Below are 24,294 nucleotides of genomic sequence, written 5' to 3'. Positions count from 1 at the left end.
AACTTCTTAGTAAAAAATATATTAAATAATAATGTTAAGATAATAAGACAAAAATAGCATCTATAAAACAAAAATCCAAATCGTAAAAAAATTAAACTAAAATATATTTAATTTTTGCTTAAGTCACTAAAGAAGCTTAATTAGGCAGATTGAGAAATTTGAAAATGAATTTTAAATAATTTATAACGTTATACATTTCTAATTTATAATAAATTAGCGTTAAATTTGCACCTTAAATATAAAATTATATAAAAAATATTGAACATATAATAAAAATTAGTGTATGAATTATGGAAATAACTTTCGTAATTAATAATTGTAATTTAAAATGTTCTCTTTACCGATCAGAATATTTATGAATACACATAAACTGTGAGATCAGTTTCAGTTAAGTGCATAACGCTTTAGTGCTCATTTTTATGTATTATTTTTAGTAGAGAAAAAAGGTAATTTTTAAATCAAATGGTTGCTTTTTGGATATTCTTAACATAACCCGCCTAAATGTAGCTTCTTTAAAAAATTTATACTACTGCCGTAATCCCTAAAAAGATCTTCAATTTTATTCCTCGTTTTTGAAATCTTCCTTGTCTAAAATTTCAAAATCACTGTCATCAGAAGAATCTAAAGCGGTAACCACACGCTGCTGCTTTACAGCTTCTATAGGTTTAGCGGTGGTTGCGGTAGTTGCGGCATTCAAACCCCACTGTATAATACCGGATAAAATGTTTGGCACTATTTGTTGTCCTTTAGATACCAAATTTGAGAGGGGAGGTGCGTTAATATCTTTTTGTATTTGAGACGGCAGTGGGGCGCCTTCTATTTGACGCAGACGGACTGTGCCGCTGTCCACCGTTGTATGATCGGGGAATTGCAAACCCTTTGACAAGCTTTCCTCTGATGACGATGATGATGACAATGAAGAGTCACGCTTGAAGTGGCCTCTCTTGAATTCAATTTCTTTTGTTTTGGCATCTATTTTTTCTATTGGAACTAATTCATCATCTTCTTCTGTTGAACTTTCATCTATTTCAGGTATAGCATCTGGTATTAAGAGTTCCGATGGTATTTCATCACTATTATCATCCTCTGCTTCTTCAACGACTGAACTAATCGAAGCTAAGTCCCCAGCACGTTCTAAAACAAACAAATTTGATTCATTTACTTCTGGTAAAAATTCATCATCAGGCTCAGGTTCATCTACAAGTTTCTCTGTCCACATATAATCTGTGTTAGGAAAAAACTGTGTCATAAAACATGATAACCAACTTAAATCGAAATAACCTACCTTCGGATTTAACTTGCAATAGTTGAAATTTATATTTGGCTGAAAGAATGGCTGCTATTATCAATCCAGTTAAAACAACCGTAGAACCAGAGATGAAGTGGCCAAATAGGGCTAAGGTACATAGACAACCAGTTAATACTCGCATGAACATTTTGGGATTATTTTGACGCCACTCGTTAACACGTTTTACAATATTATCAATTTTCACTTGTAACTCAGGCGGTGGGATGATTCGCAAATTGCATCGCGTTTTGCAGAACCAAAAGGAGAAAATACCCAAGAAGAAAAGAGCAAGAGGACGTATAGTTATATTTAACCTGTAAATAAAAGCAATAAATTTATTAATATTTTACTTATAAAAAAATATGAATTAGTTTAATTTTATATCTAATATATGTTAATATATAAGCTAGAGGTTAAATTGAAACTATTTAAAAAAAATGTACTTAAAGTGCAGATAGGAGATGATTTACGGACGAATGAAGGAGAAGACAATGGTCATCGGGCATCGGGCATCATTTGGAAGAGTTTAAAAAATTATTTGCAAATAAAAGTTTGTTTACATTTAAAAGTGTTCAATTTTTCGGACTTCAAAAAACAAAATTTGGTTCAAGGTGGCTTGGTCGATTGTACTAACAAATTCGAAAAGTAAACAATTTTTTTAAAAAATAAAACAAAGGAAAGTTCTTATTTATAGAAGAAATCGTAAATAGAAATTGGCACGCTTCGAAAATCTTGAATATTTTAATTATTAATTTTGTGTATATCAAAAAAAAAAAAACCGGAAATTTGCAAACCTTTATTTATGGCACATAACATATGCGAGTATATATATCATATATTATAGTTAAGTAGAAAAGTATATTTAAATTTTAAATTTACTGACAGGTAATTTCTTAAAAATTATTTTTAAATTCAGTTCTTCATAAAAATTATTTTTGACTCTATGCTTATAATAAATTTACTTGTGAATCGAATAATTTTAAAGAACAAACTGTGTAAAAATTAATATTCAAAAACAAAAACCTATAAAGAATTCTAGTACGAAGAGGGTTACCAGAGATCTTCCAAAAGTCACTTAGTTTAGGAAAGAAAATAAAACAGTACTGCACTTCTAACAAAGCGAAGCACTAAGACCATGATATATTTTTTCTGATAGCAACTAACCTTCACCTAACAGAAGATATCGTATGAAGTTGAAAATTTTTTCCGTTGAAAGTTTTTTTATATCAAACAGGGATAATATATACCGGCCTAATATTCTACTCCAAGCCCAGTATTTTATTCCTATTCTAGTTCGTCTCATTTTGTAGGAGGCGGCATTCCGACTTTTCAGAAGGACTCATCTTGTTGTAGTCGTGAGATCATGGTAATATGTCAGGTAATCTGCAAACAGTCCAGCTCAGCTCTGTCACTAAGTACTTCTTTTGTTTGTATTTGATCTATTGATTGTATTTCAATTTATTTATTCTTGATTTTTCTCTAAAGACTCGTAATAATTTGACTTTAGGAAAAAATAATTCTATTATTCTTGTTTGAGTATAAAAAGTATTTGATAACTAACGAGAATCATACTGGCTTCATCCATCCATACAGAAACTTTATTTGAAAAGTTTAAAATCTTCTATACGGTTAGATCACAGTGTTCTGTTTCGTTAAGAACCGGGAAGTCTTTCATATCTTAGCGTTTAGTATTAAAACTCTAGAGGCGAATATAGAATTGTATTACTGTTTTATTGTATTAATCAATCGATGTTGGATACAAGATAATGACTGACTGAAATGTATAGATTGTTAAAGGTTTCTTTTACTAAGAGTTTGAAGAGCAGACCCATTACGAGGTTATTATTTTTTATATCAAGCGACAACGAAATCACAAAAATTATATTTGATCATAACAGATCTTGCTAGAATACAATGCAAATTTCTTCTTGCAAAATATAAATATTGAGTTAGTATGGTTTTTAATTATGAAGAGTCTAAGTTCTCATTGCACAATTTATTCGAATTGTATTGGTATTGTATTTTTCCTGAGTTCAAAAGTTTTTGATCGTCATTATATAAAATTAGAAATTCTTGTTTTGTATTAGTCACGCCATTTACGAATATATATGTATATACTTCGATTGTTGAATGTCAGGAAATGTTGTCGGTTTTCAGTTTGTTTATTTATTTTATTAATTTCATTTTACTTTTATTTTATAATTTATTTATTGACTTTAAATCTTCTTAAATTCTTCTTTAGACTTCTTAATTTATTCGACATCTTCTTTTTAACAAATTCTAATAACAAATTAGCAATTCTTGTATAATAATTCAATTGAATGGCTAACAACAACAACAACAGCAGCAGCAACAGCAGCAAACCCGTGCTGACGACTGACGTACTATTATTTATCAATTTACATGAATGTTTTTCTGATTCCTAAACAAATAGGAGTATCTAATATACATTATATTAAATTGTATTAAATATTTTATTTTTATCTTTAATTTTTTTATCACATGGTTTTTGCGTAACTACGGCGATTGTTGTGTAATATTTGTTTATATTTTTGTTTATAAACAAAACAGAAAACAAGCAAAAATATTTCTAATTTTTTTTTTCTATTTTAGATTACAGAATATTTTAAATAATATACGCCAATATTCGTTAAAAACTAACGAAATATATAATATTCTATAACAATTATATTATATAGAACTACATATATTTCATCTGTCAACATTCTTATTATTTAAAGGGTCATATCTTTAATGTAAATATAGAATATTTTTTGCTATTTCTAGAAAGCTACATTCTTCACCCAAATTAGTTAAAGCTAACCATAAATCTTCCCATTATTGTTTGGGTTAATATTTAAAAACCTTTTCGATTCAAATCTAGCAATATTATATTTCTTTGAGCAAATATAGAAAAATGTTTGAAATAAAATGATTATTTAACTAAAATATATAGATCAATAGAACTTATACAATAGATATAACTATTCAGCAACAACAATTGCATTGCTTTTATAACAATTTATTTTTATTATAATAATTGATTATAACTATAATATATACATCAATAGAACCTATATAATAGATACATCTATTAAGCAACAGCAATATTTTTATTATAATAATTGACATTTATAATGATAAAGGTTTCACCTTGAACACATTCTATAAGAAATACATACACCAACTAATATCAAATACAAAAAATTAATAAATATATAAAAAAATACTAAAAAAAGACACTGGATACTTTTATGTTTTGTACATGACCAGTTTTTTTTATTATTTAAGCTGATCTGGTCTTAAATAAAATATACAAATATATTTCTTTTTATATATGGTATATAGTATGCATTTTTTCATTCGACTTTTAATTGGTTAAAATAAATAATAATAATTTTTATAATAATAATAATTATTTATAATAATAGTAAGAGTATATATATACATATATATAGATGATAAATAAAACTTTTTAGCACTTGTTACTTTTCGATCCGATGACATAAATTATTTTATTACTGTAATTTGCACATTACTTTTAACAGAAACAATTAGTTTTAAAAACACATAACATTAGCAAGTAAAATGTTAAAACAAATATATAATTTATTGGATATTATATTTATTGTATATCTTTATAGATATTAGGTAATTTAAGCACACACCAATTTGACCACAGCACCAACTCCTCAAAACCAACTGAAAACACTAAATATAGAAAACCCACTGTCGACTGACTTATTGGCGAAGTGAAGTTCTATTAACCAAAACCAACAAAAAAAAAAGAATTTAACAAAAAATATAATTAAATGGAAAAAAATAAAACTTGGTAAAACAAGAAAACCGAGTTCGAAAAAACTTGAGAGTAATTATCACAGGTTGAAAAATGTATCTATCAACGTACCTTTATGAAACTTAAATATCTTCAAAAACAAAAACAAAAAAAACATGACTATGTAAAAACAAAAATATCGAATATTAAAGCACAGAAATTTATTAGATAGATATGCAGGAAGCTACTTAGTATGCTAAATAGTCAAATCATTTTAAAATTAATTTTTTTTTTGTGCTCGGCAGTTCAAATTCTCAGCTGATTTCTTATGAACTAACGGACTCGAAAATGAAGCATTAGAATATATATAATAAAAATTTTAAAATATATTTAAAAAATAAAAGCAGCAAAATTCATGAACGAACTACACAGATAAGTTGAAGGTTAAAGTTAGTGAGCTGGTTAGGTGTTAATGCCCAACTTTATTTGCCAGTTTAATTATTTAAATATGAAATAAAAATCTTTTATTACTTAAATCTTGAAACGACTTGAATGTATAAAAAAAAACAATCTTAAATTGTACTGGATTTAAGATTTTGAAATAATATAGCTCAGATATTTTGTTCGAAATATTCGTTTACAGTAATTTAGTGCGTTAGTTTCCGTTTATGCGGTTTTGAAATAATTTGACGCCTTTAGAAAATAAATTTATTAAATAAATTAAATTAATAAAAAAATATATGTTTGTTATCAGTTTTTTGACCACAAGCAAAAAAAACAAAACAAAACAATTTTTTGAATTAGTTTACGTTGTTTATAAACACGCATATTTTTCAATATAAATTAAATATAAATTCTTTATTAAAATCCAGCCTTACCCGTGGACTTTTCGCATATGAAATATTCGCACACAAATGTTGTCGTTTTAAATAATTTTTTATTTCAACTACCTTCGAGTAATAACCAGATTAGACTCATTCGGGAATATGAGAGACCTTACTAAATCACAATTTTCAATAATATTTACAAAACTCAAATCCCTGCTGGGCAAGATTCAAATTTTTTAGAAGGCTGTCTTGAATCATCAATTATCTCTTAGGAATCTACAATATTTTTTGCAGAAGAAGCAAGGCACAGTCCATTTAGAAAGAATTATAAGGTTTCATAACAAAACTGTTATACATAGTTTAAAGAGATAGTTGCGAAGATGAGTTAGAAGTGTTCCAACACTTACATGTGCATAATATAACAATATCATCATATATCATATAACTATTTCTATATATATATGATTATAATAAGTATAAAATCTAAATTTAACTTACAATAGGTCTGTTCCACGAACAACTCATAGTAACTTTCAATAATACTGTGTATATATAAGTGCGTTCCACCAGCAGATTTTCGAGTAAATGAGAGCATCTGAGAGAGCGTAACATCCCTGTCGAAATTTGAAAATGCTACACAGACTTTACTCGTACTTTAATTGTGTTTTACTTCAGTTTTACTACGAGTAGCTCGTGGAACAGACATAATATTTTATATATATGTAATAATGTGGTAATGTTTAAAAAGTTGATCAATTTTAAAACTTGCTTTTATGAGTAAAAATAAGTAAAAACAGATATTATAATATTATCGTTGTTAATGTGCAGTCCACTTTCATGGTAACATCAAATCTCATGATACAGACAGACAGACAGACAATATATTATGTTTTTTATTTTAAATACAAATTTCTTTCGCATAAATATTTAAAAAAGTTTTAGTCACGTTTTGTTCGCACCAAAATTAAGTGACAAAATATATATATTATTTTTTTTTAAATTTGATTTAAATAATTTATTTCTGTTAAGTCACGTTACAAAATTTGTTTTAAAAAATACAAATAAATAATTCATTTTATTCATTATCTCTATTTATAACCACTACTATGTTATAATTTATTATCTCTTTATTAATTAGTTATATATAACATAACCTGTATTATAAACTTATTTATTAATCTATATACATATTTAAATTTTTTTTGTATATATAATATAATAATAATAATAACTAAAGTTGTCAACTTTAACAATTTATTTTAATAAATATTTGTTTATTTTTTTTTTTTCATTTTAAACCGAGGCAAAAATCAACTTTAAAGGAAAGTTAGTTCTAAGGTTTTTATACAGAGTGAGATTCTACAAGATTTGCTTGATTCACTCAATCAGCTGTTGATTTGTATGAGTATTTGTTATTAAGAAAATAATATCTTACTAACTAAATATTTATAGAAATTATCTACACATAAGAAGAACTGATGTGGCTAATTGAAATAAAATTGAAATAAAGACACGTGAAAATATTCAAGTATTTCATCAGAGCTTGTATTTAATAATAACAAATGAGTTTAGCGAAAACAGACTTATCTGCGGCAATAATTATAATCATAACGATGAATGTGATCATTAAGAGGTAGGTAGGTAGGAGGTTCCCGATAATATTGCAATAGCCATTACCAAGTAAATTTTTAACAACTAACACGTGTGAGTTTTGGAATTGAAGAAAACACAAATAAATAAACAAGATCAGTTTAAACAATTTATATTTCGAGTGTATTAGTTAATATATAATATTAATATATTTCCTTACTTCTTATCAATTTTATATGGAAGATGATAGATTTCAGTAGCAGTTCTACGTAAAGACAAAATCAAAAAAATTCTAAAATATTCATTATGTGATTTTCTACAAGATCATATTAATTTTTATACATTTGAAACAAATTTTTATAATGCCACAATAAAATAAGTACTCAACTGATGATTATTTATTTATTTCTATTTGAGCCAAAGCACTTGAGCACTTTTACTCTTTCTTAGCTCGAGGTATTTTTAAAACCCCTCTATACGCCTTGACTGGATTATTGTTTATCACTTCATCAGACTAAGCAATAATTGACCTCAGATCTGCATACCTACCCGAGAAGCCTGTAACCATTCTGATGATGATTATTATCTATTAGAGATTTAAGCCATATTTTCATAGTGATATTACTTACATCTATCATTTATAAACTGATCTGTTTCAAATTGGATCTGTAAGAGACTCAAATCACAATATAAAAATAATGTTGTATTCACAATTTCGATGACTTGTCACCAGATGAATATGCATTAAAGCTATATCCTAATTTTTTGTATATTGTTGATGTTGATAAGTGCTTTTTTGCAGCTGTTATTATATTAAAATCCAACCATAAATTTAACCTCAATAGTTTGCTGATTGTAGATAGGGTGATTTGTACTTCAAGTTAAGCAGACCATTTCAGTCTTAAGTGGATTCGTATAGCATAGACCAGAACTTTGCAAACATTATTAACGAGTGTTTATAATAATATAAATATATTATATAAATATTATATAAATATATTATCAATATATTATATAAACTTTTATTTTCTGAACTCTTTAATATATCTATTATTCAAAAAATCTTTAACTTTAGTATATAGTGCATTAAAATCTACACTGAATTAATAGTAGTTATTGTAGACTTAACTTCCATTTAAAGAAGATAGGTGGAGTAAAGGAGAGTTTCTTTAGATTCTACAAATAAATCAATAAACAGCAAAAGCAAAGCTTACTTTGCCATATATCCCACTGAGGATAAATGCAGAACAACCTTTTTAAGAGACCGGATTTTCAGTGGTAACTATCTTTCATAAAATCAATTCCAACACAGTGTGCCAATTTATTAATAGAATAGAACTGCTATAAGTGGTAAGAAAGTCCAAGACAAAATATCTTTCACGTCGTGGAGAATACACAGCTCTATAACTAATAATAATGGAATAGTAAATAAATCGATTTTTATCTGTTTATTAATATATTTATACATTATCTTTTATGAGGGAGAACGTTATCATTCGAAAATAATAGAAAATTTATTACTAAACTTTTAATAATGCTTGGAGGTGTGACAATAACAGTAGTTGATATTGTAAACTGTATCAGTAAAGGTCAGTGACTTCTCACTGAAATGTTAAAGCAAAGACAACTACTAAAGTTGTTATAATATTAAATTTATTTAAAATTCATTAACAAACACAAGTGTTTTTGAAAGAACAATTTAAACTTGAATCGTTAGATTATATGATCTATATTTGGACAACTGAGCTTTATATATATATGGCCTATTAGTTGTATTCATTTCATACTCAAATAATCTAAAACAATTTAATTCGTTATATAAGAAATGCATCTGCCAATGATGAAATTTTGGCAGTTAGGAGATATTTATTAATATTTATTAAAGTATCTTTACTGATTTTGTCTTCCTTTTAACAATTTTTTAATTAAATGTAACTAAAAAAAACAAATTAAATTATTGAAGATAAGAAGGTTAAATATACTTAAAGTTAAATTGCACTATTAGATTTTGCTTTATAATATTAAGTGTTTTTTTTTACAATAATAACAATAACAAACAAATAAAAATAAAATAGTAAACAAACTAATATATTAAAAAGATAACAACAAAATATAAACATGTAAACAATCGTATAAAAAGTTCTATAAAAGCAGAGAACTTTTTTAATTAATTCCATAGAAAAACTAATATATTATATAGTATTTCGAACTGTTGTATTCATTGTTTTTATCATTTGTGATGAGATAGTTTTTCTAATTTAGTTGAAAATATTATTTACTGCGCGTGTGGTAGAAGCTGAACTGAAATGTATGTAACTAGATTATTTGTTAATAATAAAATATGTATCACAGGCTATAAAAATAAATAAAAAGTAGCAAACGAATATATGCGCACTTTGAGAAATAAATATACTCGACAGAACGCATACCTCGTGAATGCGTAGAAGACAGTCATCCCCTCTACGACGCAAATCGGTGCTATTAAAAGCTATTTCTTGTTTTGCACTCTTATCTATGGGTAAGTGAGCCAAAAATTCACTGATAAATATTTTTACCGAGTGACCCAATTCGATAACCATCTTAATCTTATTATCTGCAGAAAATCAGGAGAATTAGAAAGCAACTTAGCATGAACATTTTTTGTTAGACAAAATAAACACGACGACTCAAGATTATTACCAAACTAAAAAAGAACGCTATGAATATCTCAATTTCAGTATATGTATATATATATTATTTGCAATTATTGAAAAGCCAATGTTCTAGTATTAACATTATCTTAATAATGGGCACTCGTACTAGACTGGCCACCATCCGAGTTGGCGACATGAGGCGGACTTGCTTTTCAATGCTTAGCAAATGCTATGTATATTAAAATATAAAATTTACATTTTACTTCACACAACTGTTTTCACTTGTCCATAAGTCTAATTAAATATATATTTATAATTTTAATTCAATAATGTAAAGCTAAAGTTAGCATTTTTTTATCAACAGTTTGAGGTCAGAATGATTTGTGTTTGCAATCACCCGATCACTTGAGCTCAACAACAAATTCACTGCAGTTTTCAAGCAAAAATAATTACAATGCAGTGGAACACAAATGAACGTGATTCACTTTATGGTCAGTCAAAACCCATTTAAGACACTTAAATGCTTCGATAATGTCTTTGATCTAGAATTAAAACTAAATATAAAATAAAATTTTATTATGAACAATGTTTGCACACAGGTTGTGTATTCACCATTGTTGACAGCTTTAACTATTTTTTTTTTTTTTTGTAAATTGAAGTTGTGCTGAAATTAAGTAATTGATGCCTTATCTGGGTACCACTCTTCAAATGCAAGAACTATGTACAAAAAAAAGACAATTTTTTAAGACAACGACAATGTTGTCTTATGTACTATAGGAGTTTGTTTGTATTGCTTATTTTAATGTTTACGTATGAGTTTAGTTGAGCACTAACTGCTGCAGAGTGAAGTGAAGGGGTTTACTCATATACAGTGTTTGCTATTTTTGATATAAATTAATTTCCTTGAGCACTGAATGATAAGGTGGCTGAAGAGCTAATTTCGTAATTAATATAAATTGAATTTATATACAGTGTTTTCCATTTTTAGTTTAAACTGGCTTATTAAACTTATTCTTGGCATTATGAATGCGTTGATTCTTACTAATTTTGCTATAATGTTTGGTTGTACATTTTCATTGGTATGACGTTTCAAGCAAAGGTCAAACAAAAGACAAATTTAGCTATAACGAGGCATTTCTTCTACTATCTTTAAAAGCTTGAAAGAGAACAGTTTATCTGTTTTGGAAGAGATTAAAATATCTTTTGACTTTTTTTGACTGATTGCAAATTCTTTTATGACAAAGTTCTGAATATCGAGATATAGTCAGCTATCTCTCTTGTTGATATGATTTCCAATTTTCATTAAACAAACATTATATATACTGAACAGAGAGAACCTTGGTTTCAGTACAAAGCAAGCTGAGTTGTTACACTGCTCTACTTATTTAAAGACCTCTGTTCAAAGTATATTATTATTGTTATTATAATTTCAACATTGCTTGTAAGTAATTGCAAACATTCGCAATTATTATCTATAATTTATTTTTACTCAAAGAGTATAAGTGATCATAATGACAATTCTAATAATATAAATGCTCCTAACTTTTATCTCTCAACTGATAACTGACAACTTTTTTTCTTTTTCCGTCCATTAATAAGATTTCAATTCAAAGTTTACAGGCTATAAAAAGTTGTAATTCAATTTCAAATGTTTTGACACATTTCACTAAAAAAATATATCCGCCACTCCATGAAACCCACTTAGTACTGTGTGTAGCGCATTTAAAACTAAGAAGCAAAAACAATTCAATTACGCTCAAGTCACATGTTGTCGTCAGACAACTGCCGTTCATTAATTAATACTAAATGTTTTTAATAGAGTTCAGTAAACAAGCCTCCGTTTTTTCTTGACTTTCAACATTTGTCAATATATAAAGCATTAGATTCTATTTTATATTTCTTTTCTTGCCTGATTGCCTGTGACTAATAGTTACATAGTCGTAGCCGTTCGATTGAAAGTCTATTTCACTTCGGTTGTGTACATTTAACAGCTGATTTCAAGCGGAAATATAATAAATAAAACACATATTATATACATATAGTATGTATAGTAATTACACTTCACACTTGACATATTTATTGAGCCAAAAATAGGTGTCACTTTTTTGCCAAATTATATACATTTTAATTTGTTCTACAGAAAACTCATTCATCCATTCATGGTGACCTTTGCACATAAAATTAAATCAAAATAAGATTAAGAAAAAAGTAAATATTGCTTACAGATATTAAGTAAATCTCTGAGAATATATACATACATATATATAATATATTTTTTGCTTTAAATGTAATAGAATTAATATGATATACCTCAAATACGTATTTACAAGCAATTAAAATACTTAATGTTTTGTAAATATTTTTATTTTACTTTCTCAAGCAAATCATTCAATTTCTCACGTTAAATCAAAATCAGAGTTGTAAACTAATCAATTCCTATCAATTACACCTGCAATTGTTGTCAACATACGACAGCAACATACACGCCTAATCCCGCTATATATAAATGCAAACAAAGCCAAAGAGATTAATTATTGCTAGTAGGTCCGAATTGCGTAATTCTTTGCACTTTAGAATGGCAGAATTAATTCAGATACAAATAAACAACACTACGACCACCATTACCATCACTACCACTACAAATGCTGCAACTCATTTGCAATAACCGACTTACCCAAGAGGAAATTTTTTACTATATATACAAATATACTATCTCTGGTCTTGAAAAGAATAAAATATGAAATATATTTATATGAATGATATGGATACACAGAGTCTAAAGAGCCCTAGAGGAATTTTTTTACTATATAAACAAATATACTATCTCTGGTCTTGAAAAGAATAAAATATGAAATATTTTTGTATATATGGATACACTGTGTCGTAAGAGCTCTATTGTGCTACTCCTAGAGAAAGTCTTATGAACTAAACGTGTTATTATTAAGGCTATTAACAAACCTTACATTATAGTTAAGTTCTAGTTTCCAAATGTCTTTCTGTTTAATGTGAGCTAGATCAGATGTATTTCCTGATAATAACTTAACACGAATCAAAAATATGGATGGGTCTTTTACAATATACCTTTCATAAAACATACAGACGTTAGCATACTTAATCCAATTTTTGAAAAATAGAAGAGCATGTCTAGTCCAGTTATGTTAGGTTAAGAAATATTTCTATATATCGATAACTAAAATAAGTATAACTGCAGAAAGTTGATGATAGTTGTTTAAATTTTAATAATAAATATAGGTTGTTCAGGTGATCAAGTTGAGGGAGCACCAACTAGACTTGATATACGAGACTGGAGAAGGCGCGCACACAGCAGAGGCGCCTGGGGAGACAGTATGAATTGTTTTTTTTTTTTAAACAAATACCAAGTTTGGCCAAGAAGTCAAAAGTCATTTAACTTTACTGCTGGGATAATAAACTCATATAATTTTTATTGTCACATCTGTAAGTGACTTTATCTTGGCTAAATCAAGAGATGAGTCATTGATAATTGCATATTGCTTAGTTTTATTTTCTTTGCGGATTTTGAAACAACTTTTAATGGCAGTAACAAGTACATACGAATATAAATAAATTTTGTAAATTTATGGATACGTTGTTCTTATTGCAATCAAAATTGCAACAATATTACTTACGATCTTTTATTCGTTATCATTGTATATCGATATCAACTGTAATACTAAATATAATCGGTCAGTGGATTGAACAATGACTTTCTAAGTATATTATGGTTGTAAACAAGATATTCTATATAAACAATTATAATTATGATGATTAAATAATGTTTAAACAATAATTCTGATTAAACAATGATCACGATCGCGGTTCCACAGTTAACTTTTATAACACTGTCCTTTTGGAGATGTTGCAAACATAACTGGGTACTATATCTTCTATAGTAGTATTATTACCTTTATTTTTACTTCATTTTAAATTTGTTGTATTACATAGAAATTAATAACAATTATATTATAAATATAAAGCTTACAGCTGTGGCATTTTAGCCGTCTATATCTTCTATACATTATCATATATATAATATATTTATTTTAAAGGTCATTTAGCGCGATTCTTCTGGTGAACTTCTGGTGAGATATATCACGTGGTATATATTAATATCTCGCACTCACTATTCCATAGCCCGAAATTGCTTTTTAAATATATTGTTTTATTTTAATTTTGGTAAATATTAAAAAATATCATTGTAAGATAGAAAGACCACTACACATTCTATGATGAATGAAAATGAAAGCTACTTTACCTCGTCTGGATATATTTAATAAATATGTGTAACTGAAATAAGACAACTACGCCGGTCATCAGGAATAAAAAAAAAATCGTTCATAATTTGAAAGACACGATTTGATTTCACGATTTGAAAGACATAAAGAAACAAAGTCTTTAAGAGACAATACAAAAAACAAAAAACCTTATAACTTCTAAATGTACAAGCTATCCGGTACAGGGGTATGGCAAAGGGAATAAAGATGATATATGTGGTAGAAATTCTTAAAACTACAAACAAAATTTATAATTTTATTTTGTTATATAAATATACAAATGAAAGCAATAGATTATAATAGAAAAGCACAAAACAAATACAAAACATTTAAACTAAAAAAGAACGCTGCAATTGCTCTAAATTGTTCGAGTTCTCTTCCCTAACACAAACAAAAAAAATTATATTAAATGTAGCTTTTCTTGGCAGTTGGAGATAATCTGAAACTGTGTCACAAAATATCGGTGATCCGCGATAAAATGTAGCCAAACAATTTCTACGGCAGCTACCTCTTTCACGACTAAATCACTGAAGCGTGCCAATAAAATGCTTAAAATTCAATTGAAATGATGAAATGATAAATTGGCTCAGCTTCGGATTCGGCTTCAGTTTCAGTTCACAAATTTGTCATGTTGATGAGTTTTATCATTCGGTGCTTCTATATATATAAATGAATGCCTAATTAATTTTAAATTAGTGATAAAATCATTACGAAATAAAATTGAACTAATTTTTTCGAATTACTATTTTAATTTAATTGATTTGCTTGTGGTTTAACAACTATAAAAACTTAAATACAATATTGTAATTACTGAAACCGAAAAATGTATTCATGTTTTACACTTCGTAAAACAAAAATTATATTATTTTAGTATGTCCGTCCACCTATTTAAAGATGCTGACGAAATGCCTGGAGAAACTGTGCCAAGTTTTACAAAATCGAATTGGGAGCAACAGACGAAAGTGCATGAAATTTTCAAAATGTAAGTGACATTCTCGAGAATCGTAAAGCGTTCTATTTCTGTAGACTGAGACTCCGCGTGGTGGCATTTTTCGAACAAGATCGAAAGATAATTTAAAATAGAAAAATTAACAATTCAAATTATGTATTGTTGATGTTTTATCATTACATGAGAAATGGAAGTAAATGTTGAGGAACTTATCTATTGACATGAGAAAAATAAATTACTTAATGAAAACTAAAATGTTGTTTTCTAATATGTTAAATAGCTATTATGATGAAATCAATAGTCAAAATTTTGTTAAAAATTAGTTTAATTAGGAAAAAGGTTAGAAAACCAATTGTGATAGCAATCAAAGCAAAGAAGCTCAGATATATCTGATAATGTAAAACAAAAAAGTTACATTACGTAGTTCTGATTTGACTGCATTGTTTTACTAATAATATATGTCACGTAGCATTATCATCAAAGACATCATCTCTAAACATGGATCATTTAACAATCGCTAAATTTCTTAAAATTGTGAAAACTTACTACAAAAATTGTGATAAGACTCATTTTTCGATTGATGGATAAGTTAGTAGTGAAAATCCACAACTAAATATCAAGAGACATGTTGTCTTTTGACATTGGCGGTCTAATGTGGTACGGTGTGGTCTGGCATTTGAACTGGACGTTTGACAAACTTGTACTTTTTTGAAAATGGCAAATATGAAACACAAATCGTCGATTCTTATTACTACATCCACACAGTTGGGTTTATTTTGTTACCAGCTTTAATGCGTTTCATAAAGGCGGTGCCCTTAGAATCTTGAGGAATGATGTCTTTGTTGGACAAAATCGAACCATTTTTTTACAAAGAGACTTATATGACATGTCTGCCTATTTCGACAATTTAAAAAACGTTTTTCTGACATCGATAAGCATCGTCGTCCTTTGTCGTTAAAGATCGGACAGAATGACGAAAATCAACTATTTATCATAGGTCTTCTTTAATATTTTAAACAGTTCGGCCCACAAGATTTTGTTTGAGTCATAAGACTTAAGGTCTTTTCTTTATTCAACTAATTTTTCTATCGTGAACAAAGCAGAATACTCAAGTCTATAATTGCAAGAACAGCTGATGTCAACACATTGAATAACACATGGGATCGCATGGTAACAAAATCTTCGAAATCTTGCATGGAAACAGAGTAAGATCAGAATAAAATTATAATAATAACATACAATTTGTTTAGATTAAAGCAAAAACAAAAACTGCATTTAATGGGGAACTTGCTCAGCATTATGAATAACTTTTTCGAATTTTACTCCTAACATATAGTATATATATAGTATTATTTTTGATAATAAAAATGTGTGAATAAATAACAATTCCATATCGTACAACGTAAAATATTGTTAACATTTGCGAAAACTGCAAAAATATATTTTTTTTAAAAAAATAATAAGAATAACACACAAATGAAATAAAATGACAAAAACAATTATACGAACAAACTGTTTACATATTTCAAATTATTTGCATCACGGTTGTTGGTCATTTGCATCACAAATGCTACGTATATGAAATCAACAATGAGATTGTAAAAATATAATAAAAAAAGCAGAAATTCAATATTTTTTAATTTTAATTATAATTTTCCGATAAAATTATTTATTTTCTTAGCATTGGCCGTAAACGCAGTCAGCATTTTTTTCAAAGTTACTCATACGCCCCAGCACACATATGGTTACGATTTCACAAGAATTATATATGTTGTCATATCATCGAAATTTATATAGTATATTTAACAAATTGCATATATTACAAAAGCACATAAGTTCTGTATTGTAAACTGTGTTTGAATATGAAAATTAAAAGCGTATTAGTTTTATTTTTAATAAACACCAACGGTAGAGATATATGAAGTGGCAGTAGGAGGCAAGAGATTTAGAGCAAGACTGCATCTTCTGTGAAAACATCAAATGAAGCAAACTGAAAAGAGGCGATTGGAGACGAGTAAAGGCCAGATGAGTAAATGTTTGGTTAGATAGCTTGAGTTATTGTGGTAGTAGGACTAGTATTTCAACTCATCTAGACCCTAGGAGTCCATTGTAATACGACAGCTTTACACGGAACCTTAACTAATTTTATTTATGAAATCATCTTAAAACCATTAAAAAACAGAGAATAGCAGAGAAGCTGGAGAAATTCGCTTTTATATTAAGAGCTAGGAAACTACAGCATACATACTATATTCCACTACTATTCGACACTACTCATAGTCTTATATTATGCCTGACAATAGTCAGTGAGCGATTATACAAATCACGCCGTAACAATTATCCGTTTTTGGAAGTTTGCTCCTTATTTTGATTTCCTGCTTCTAAGTTTCGGACACATGTCACTAGACGTACACTCATTCTGGAGCTGTTGATCTTTTGAAGGACACTATAAGATTCAAACTTGTTTTGGCTACCTGGTCGGCCTTTCAACAACAATTCTCAAATAGTTTAATTAAACTAATACGTATACTTCTTCGCGTTTAAATTATTGAAAACAAAACTTATTGTATAGTATTTCGTTATTGATAGTGTAATATCGTGTGAAAACATATTTATTACTCGTATATATTCTTTGAATTTATAATTCTTATGTAGTTTAATTACAAGTTAGACTATGTGGTATTTTCTGCGTGAAAATATCTTATCTTGTATATTAAATATACTATTATTGTACATATTCATTTATTATTTTAGCTTTTTTAAAATATTTTAAAATAAATTTTATATACCCAAATAAATAATTTTTTATAGGTATTCAGTACTACTCTCCTTACATATATAGTTAATAAATTTATTTTATTTATAACGTGACTACAGATTTTCTGCTCCTATTTTGTTACCAAAAATATAAATGAATACATAAATTAAGTTCTTTGACCCAAATTTACTTAAAGACCACAATGAATAACACAAAATTTCTTTGTCATCTTTGGTGGATTTTGAGTCAATTCCTTTGATGATGGTCGTGTGCGTATGCATGAGTAGAGGAGTGGCTCCACACGGTTTGTATTATTGCGCTGTCTTCTTAAAAATTCATGTCGCATATTATTTTTAATTTAATTATTTTTTAAAATAAAAGCACATATTTAAAAAATCATTATATATATATATAATATATTGGAATTTAAATAATTTCTTTTAAACAAATTTTGTTATTTACTTGCAATTTGCTGAAACCATTTTCCTAAATGACTATTTACGATATATAAAGTAAATAATAAATTATTTTATTAACATTAATTAAAAAATTAACTGAAGTAAAATTTTAAGTTATAATTTATGAAAAGTGGCAATATGCACATATAGCGTCGCATTTCTTTGGTGGCCACACTCACTTCAGAACTGTTAGTTGAAGCGTTGGAATTGTTTCTGAGCGATTAGAACTCATTGTATGGTTAGTAGATAAATTCATTCTGATGACACATACAAAAAAATATCTTTACTGCGTATTTAGATTTGTTTTTTGCCTTATATTTTGTAATTATGATACTACTTATATATGTACATTATTATACGTGTACTTATTCATATATTGTTGTTTGGAGCCATAGCCTATATAAGCGAATTTCACAACAAGAATGTAGGAATTTAACAATCTCCGAAAGAATATCATTTAAATATCTTAATTTTTTGTATTTGAATATAAATTATACAGCTACATAGGTATATATATTAATAATTATGATGCACTAAAATATATATTTAATATTAATTTTTATATAGTTAATATGGACTATATTATTGTTAAAATAGAGAAATATAAGCTTCATACATATTTCGTTTATTAAGGATCTACACTACTATATATTCCACCTATGGTGACAGCATGAAAACAAGACAGGCGCGAGTAAGAAGAAGTCAATGTGAGAAGAAGTGTGACGTAGGAAAATTTTCGTAAAAATACAAAGCGGGTATTACACATCATTCCTGGCTAATTTGCCGGGCGCATTAAATGCGAAATTTATATCAAATCTCATGTGTAATAGCAACATTTTCAGGAATATTATTGTTATTTTTCGTCAGTGGCAGTGCATGATGTGAAATAGCAAGCAACATCACGCCAAGCAAACAAGCTAGGCATTATGTGAAATACCCGCTTAATTCAGGGGTTTAAATCTACAGTTTAAACCGTAACGGATACATTGTGGTTACTGAAAATATGGATGGAACATTTTTCTAAACAGCTACTTGGCTTAATTGTTAGTACTCAATTGTAAAAATGTGGATGGAACAGTGGATGGAACAGTAATCGCACTTGATAGATGAAACTGAACTAGCATGGAGTAGCTGGAGTATGAAGTAGAAAGGCCTAGATAGGAGTGCTCTCTCAGATCTGTCGATAACAAGCAACGGGTTGTAAGTGCCACTTAAATATGTAAGTAACCATTATATGTAAATGGTTACTTACTTACTTAAGCACTTACATCTCGTTGCTTGTTATGGATCGATCTGAGAGAGCAGTCCTCTTCAGACCTTTTTGCTCCATGCAGCTAACTAATTCAGTTTCATCTATATGTATAATCAAAAGTTAATTTATAAATTGTTATAATGAGTTTAGTGAATTCTACTCCTTTAGTGTTCACTTTATAGAATAGCGAAATTATTATACAATAAATATTTTTTATCATTCCAAAAAAAGTTAAAAAAACGTTGTCTAAATAATATTTTACAGAGCGACAGTGACAATATATCTAACACCATCGCTGTATTGACATTTTTCACAAAAAAAAGATTTTTAATAATTTTTTTTTTTAAATTAAAACACTTACCATTTTGTGAGTAATGTGAAACCTACTGCAGCTACTCCAAGCAGCAGCGAATTTCGTAGTTGTGTCGAAAGTGTTACCATTTTTGTTTTTTGTTTTTTCACCAAAATTTTCGAGATTTAGATTGATTAATCCGCTTTGATTTCTTTTTTTTTTTTGTCAATGTTTATGAAAATATGTTTATTTGAGACACTTTAAGGTATATAAAATATAATCATAAAAATAATACACAATTTTTTTCACGCGATTTCTGCTTTGTCACCACAGTATCTAAAAAAAAAAAACGAAAAACATACTTTATTATGAATGAAAGGCAACAACCAATTGAAAAACAAAAACAAAATGTGTTCAGTTGTGCAATGAAAATGGGGAGGAAGAGGGTGGTGTTGCCAAAATGGCAGAGATAAATGACACAAAGGAAGTTGTTCACCGTCTTCTGCAGAATTTACGTTTCGCTTTCTATTTTTTTCTTTTTTTCTTGGTTTTGCTGATATTAACAATTTTGTAATAGTGTTAATTTTATTTTTCTTCTATTGTGGTTGTGTTGTTATTGTTATTATTGTGACTGCGAAAATGAAAATTGAAATATTGTGTGGCATTTTACCAAAAACGCAATAACCGAATATTTTTAAATAAAATAATTGCAGCATTAACACAAGAATTGTATATTTTTATTAAAACCGAAAACGCAATTTTTTATTTTTTCCTGTCATTAGTTTAGAAATGTTTTATTCTATATTTTTTTTTTTTTAATTTAAATTTTTTTAATCAACAGTTAAACACATTTACGCATTTAAAAAACAAATATGAGATTTTAACTGAATTCGAAAAGATTCCCTACACCAAAATCTAACATTGTTTTTCGTATATTTTTTGTAGTTTGATGTATTCCTGATTAACAGATTGTCAAATATATTGAGGAAGGACTAAAAAGGACAAAGACCCACGCACAGCGGCAGGCAGTTAAAGCAAGTGGAAGAGTAAAAGAGCGCAAAATATGCAAAAATAAGAGCATAGAGCGGAAAATCAGTTTCGTTTGAAAGTAACACAAAATAACAACAATTTTAGGGGTAGAGAACTGAGTTTGTGTAGTTTGTGTAATTGTTTTTGTTCTTATTTTCCGTTTTTATATTTAAAATGGTGAGCAGCTTAAGTTTAGTATGTGTGTGTGTGTGCTAAGTCCTTTAGCGGCTGCAGATGGTTTAATACAAATATATGTATCTGGAAAAACCCAGGGTTACAAATATGTATTCAATTTTACTTCCGAAACGAATAAATAAAGAAAAACCGAGGCCGTTTTTGAACAAATATTAGAGCTTAAAAATTTTCGAAGAAGTAACAGAGATTTGGATAAAATTTAATTTAATACTCCGAAAAAACCGAAGATTAGCTGTTAGCTGTAATCCATTAGGTATATAGATAGCGGCATCAGGTATCCCGGCTGATGAACTAATTGCATATGCCACATTGTTTTTTCACGTTTCTGTTGTACATACTTATTACCTTTACTATGCTTTGTTTTTCGTATTTAATCAGGTATTCAAAATGCTAGAAAAACGATTATACATACACAAACACACACATGTGAGCTCATATTTTTCTACCAACAATTATAAAATCGAAGCAAACTGTCCAAACACAACCGAAAAAAAAAAAATAGAAAAACAAGTTTATCTCAACACTTCCTTATGAAATCTGAAGAATGAAGAATTTTTTTATTAAGAATTATTATTGTTACAAAAACAAATCAAAACACTAAATTCTGTTGCTAAATTAAGCACATGTGTATATTTGAATTTGTGAAGCTTTAAGCTGTTGAGGGAAGGAAGGGACTGAGACGTTGCAAAGTTTTTACTTTCAAACGCTCTGCTCTGTTGGTGTATTTTAGCCTTCACAAAAAGTTTCGGTTTTAGGCAATTGCGTCGCAAAAAAAAACTAAATAAATAAACAAAAGTTCAGCAGCAAAGTCATATAACTACAACAACTACACAATAACAACAAATATAATATCTCTATATAATTTTAAATTATTTTCATTTGAATATTGTTTATGAAAAATTGCCAAAAATGCCTTACGTATTGTTTTTTTTTATTGCTTGTTAACGCCAAGCAATGTTTTGTACAAACATTTTCTAACAAAATTTTGCAAACAAAAATTTTTGCCTTTTTTGCATTTAATTTATACATAAAAAAGTGGCGTGTTTTGGTTTTGCAATTAAATTTCCTTTTTGTTTATCACTGCACAATACACAATCGCTGACGAGGGGAGAGATGTGTGCACTGGCCTTAACTTGAATGTATACACATTATATTTATACGTTTTTTACTCTAAGGAAATCATTCATAATTATTATTATTTACTTTGATCATTCTAATAATTACTTTGCACAACTTTCCACTTTGTTCTTGTTTTTCCTTTTTTTATTTATTCATAAAAACATTTTGTTTTCTATTTGTTGTATTACACGCACCAAGCAAATTCAACCGCCGTCCCACTACTTCAATCTTCAAAAATTCAAATGAAACTAAATTGTTTTTGACCTTTTGCTATTTCCCATTCTTAACAATACACACTTCATTTTATTTCTTTCTTTCTTTGTTTTGTGTACGATTTGACAGTTCATCAGCAGCTGTTTTAGAAAATTCGCAAACTACAAGGTGGCGCTCACTGTAAATTGTCATAATCTATGTTATCGATTACATTAGAAAAATTCAAAATTAATTATTATAGTTATATATTCTTACCTTTTCTATTCCAAATTTATATTTATATTTATTTATTTATTTATTATATTCAAATTTTTTAATAGTGATGTACTATTAATATTCAAATAGTTAACATATTAAGTTTTCTCACTCAAATCTAGTTTAAATAATAAACTAATAGCCTGAATGCTCTTATTTTCATATTTTTTGGTATATTAATGAAAGTGCATTTATTTCGCTGATTTTGTTTGTTCTCCATAAAAATTAAAACAATTTGCTGTGTCTTAAAAATGTTATCAGACCTATTGCTTCAATATTACTTAAACTGGTAATTTCACATATAAAATTTATATATAAAAGTCCATTAGTTTAATATCTTTATATCGTGTTTACATTGAGATTATAGGAAATAGATTAGGTATCTCTATATCTTTAATTTATACTATTCACATTATAGATTGGATTGAGATTTACTAAAAATATGCCTTTCTGTAGATAATTCATGTTACATATAAATATATTCCTCCTATATACTAACCAATTTATGTTGTAAATAATCCAATTAGGCTTTTTTTAAAATAAAAATTTAAAATAGAATAACTAGATCAAAACTTTAATAACAATAAAATCTTTAACCTACTGTGAATCTCAGTGTACAATATAACAATGACTACATTAAAAGATAAAGTACGAGCTAGAAAAAAAGCCTATTATAGCTTAAAACGACTAATTACAAGTAATATAATATTTCGCAGAAAACAAAACTAAAAACGTACAAAACATTAATTCGCCCCGTAATAACACATATCTGCGAGACATGGTGATTAATTGAAACTGAATCAAGCAAGATGGCAGTGTTTGAAACGAAAATACTCGGAAAATTTTTTAGCCACGTGAAAGAAAACGGGATGTATCGCATAAGATACAACCACAAGCTAGAACGGCTAGCTGAAGCTGATACAATACAAAATTTATGAAAAAGCAGCTGTTAAGATGGGTTTATCACTCATTTGCTAAGAATATCGGATATGAGAGTACCGCTTAAGATTTATGAGAACGAAGTAGGAAGCAGCGGAAGAAGAGGGCGACCAAGAAAACGATGAAAAGACAGTGTGTTGCAGGACTTAGAAGAAATGAACATAAGAAATTGGAAACATAAGCAAAAAACAAAAAAGAAAGGAAGGCTTAGATCCTACATGGACTATATAATCACGGATGATGATGAATCTCACAGTGTAAACTTACATATTATTAGATTAATATAATGTTATTTCAGAGTTTAAATTGTCTCTGAAGTAAATTTTATAATTACACACAAAATTATTTTTAAAATAAAATAGCTTATTAATTTTTTTTAAAGGTCAAATACACAATCCTTTTATGAAGGACTATTGTGAAAATGTAAGGT

General features: G+C 27.8%; 1 protein-coding gene across 3 annotated transcripts; it reads right to left on the bottom strand.

The window, feature by feature from the left end:
• Positions 1-236: 236 nt before the first annotated feature.
• LOC119671800 lies at positions 237-22,789 on the bottom strand. Of its 3 annotated transcripts, none has more exons than XM_038082585.1 (4): positions 22,652-22,789; positions 20,184-20,450; positions 1,286-1,602; positions 237-1,224 (listed from the first exon to the last, which is right to left on the bottom strand). In XM_038082585.1, the coding sequence occupies exons 2-4, from the start codon at positions 20,261-20,263 to the stop codon at positions 560-562; spliced, it is 1,062 nt and encodes a 353-aa protein (XP_037938513.1). In that variant the 5' UTR covers positions 20,264-20,450; positions 22,652-22,789; the 3' UTR covers positions 237-559. The 3 variants fall into 3 exon arrangements, with proteins under 3 accessions (XP_037938513.1, XP_037938515.1, XP_037938514.1); XM_038082587.1 differs by lacking the exon at positions 22,652-22,789 and adding an exon at positions 22,563-22,651; XM_038082586.1 differs by lacking the exon at positions 22,652-22,789 and adding an exon at positions 22,542-22,631.
• Positions 22,790-24,294: the final 1,505 nt, after the last annotated feature.

This window comes from Teleopsis dalmanni, chromosome 1 (genome assembly GCF_002237135.1).
Source record: "Teleopsis dalmanni isolate 2A chromosome 1, ASM223713v2, whole genome shotgun sequence".
Classification (NCBI taxonomy): Eukaryota; Metazoa; Arthropoda; class Insecta; order Diptera; family Diopsidae; genus Teleopsis; species Teleopsis dalmanni.
Note: the sequence above shows the minus strand (reverse complement) of the source record. Positions and strands in the feature narration are given on the sequence as shown.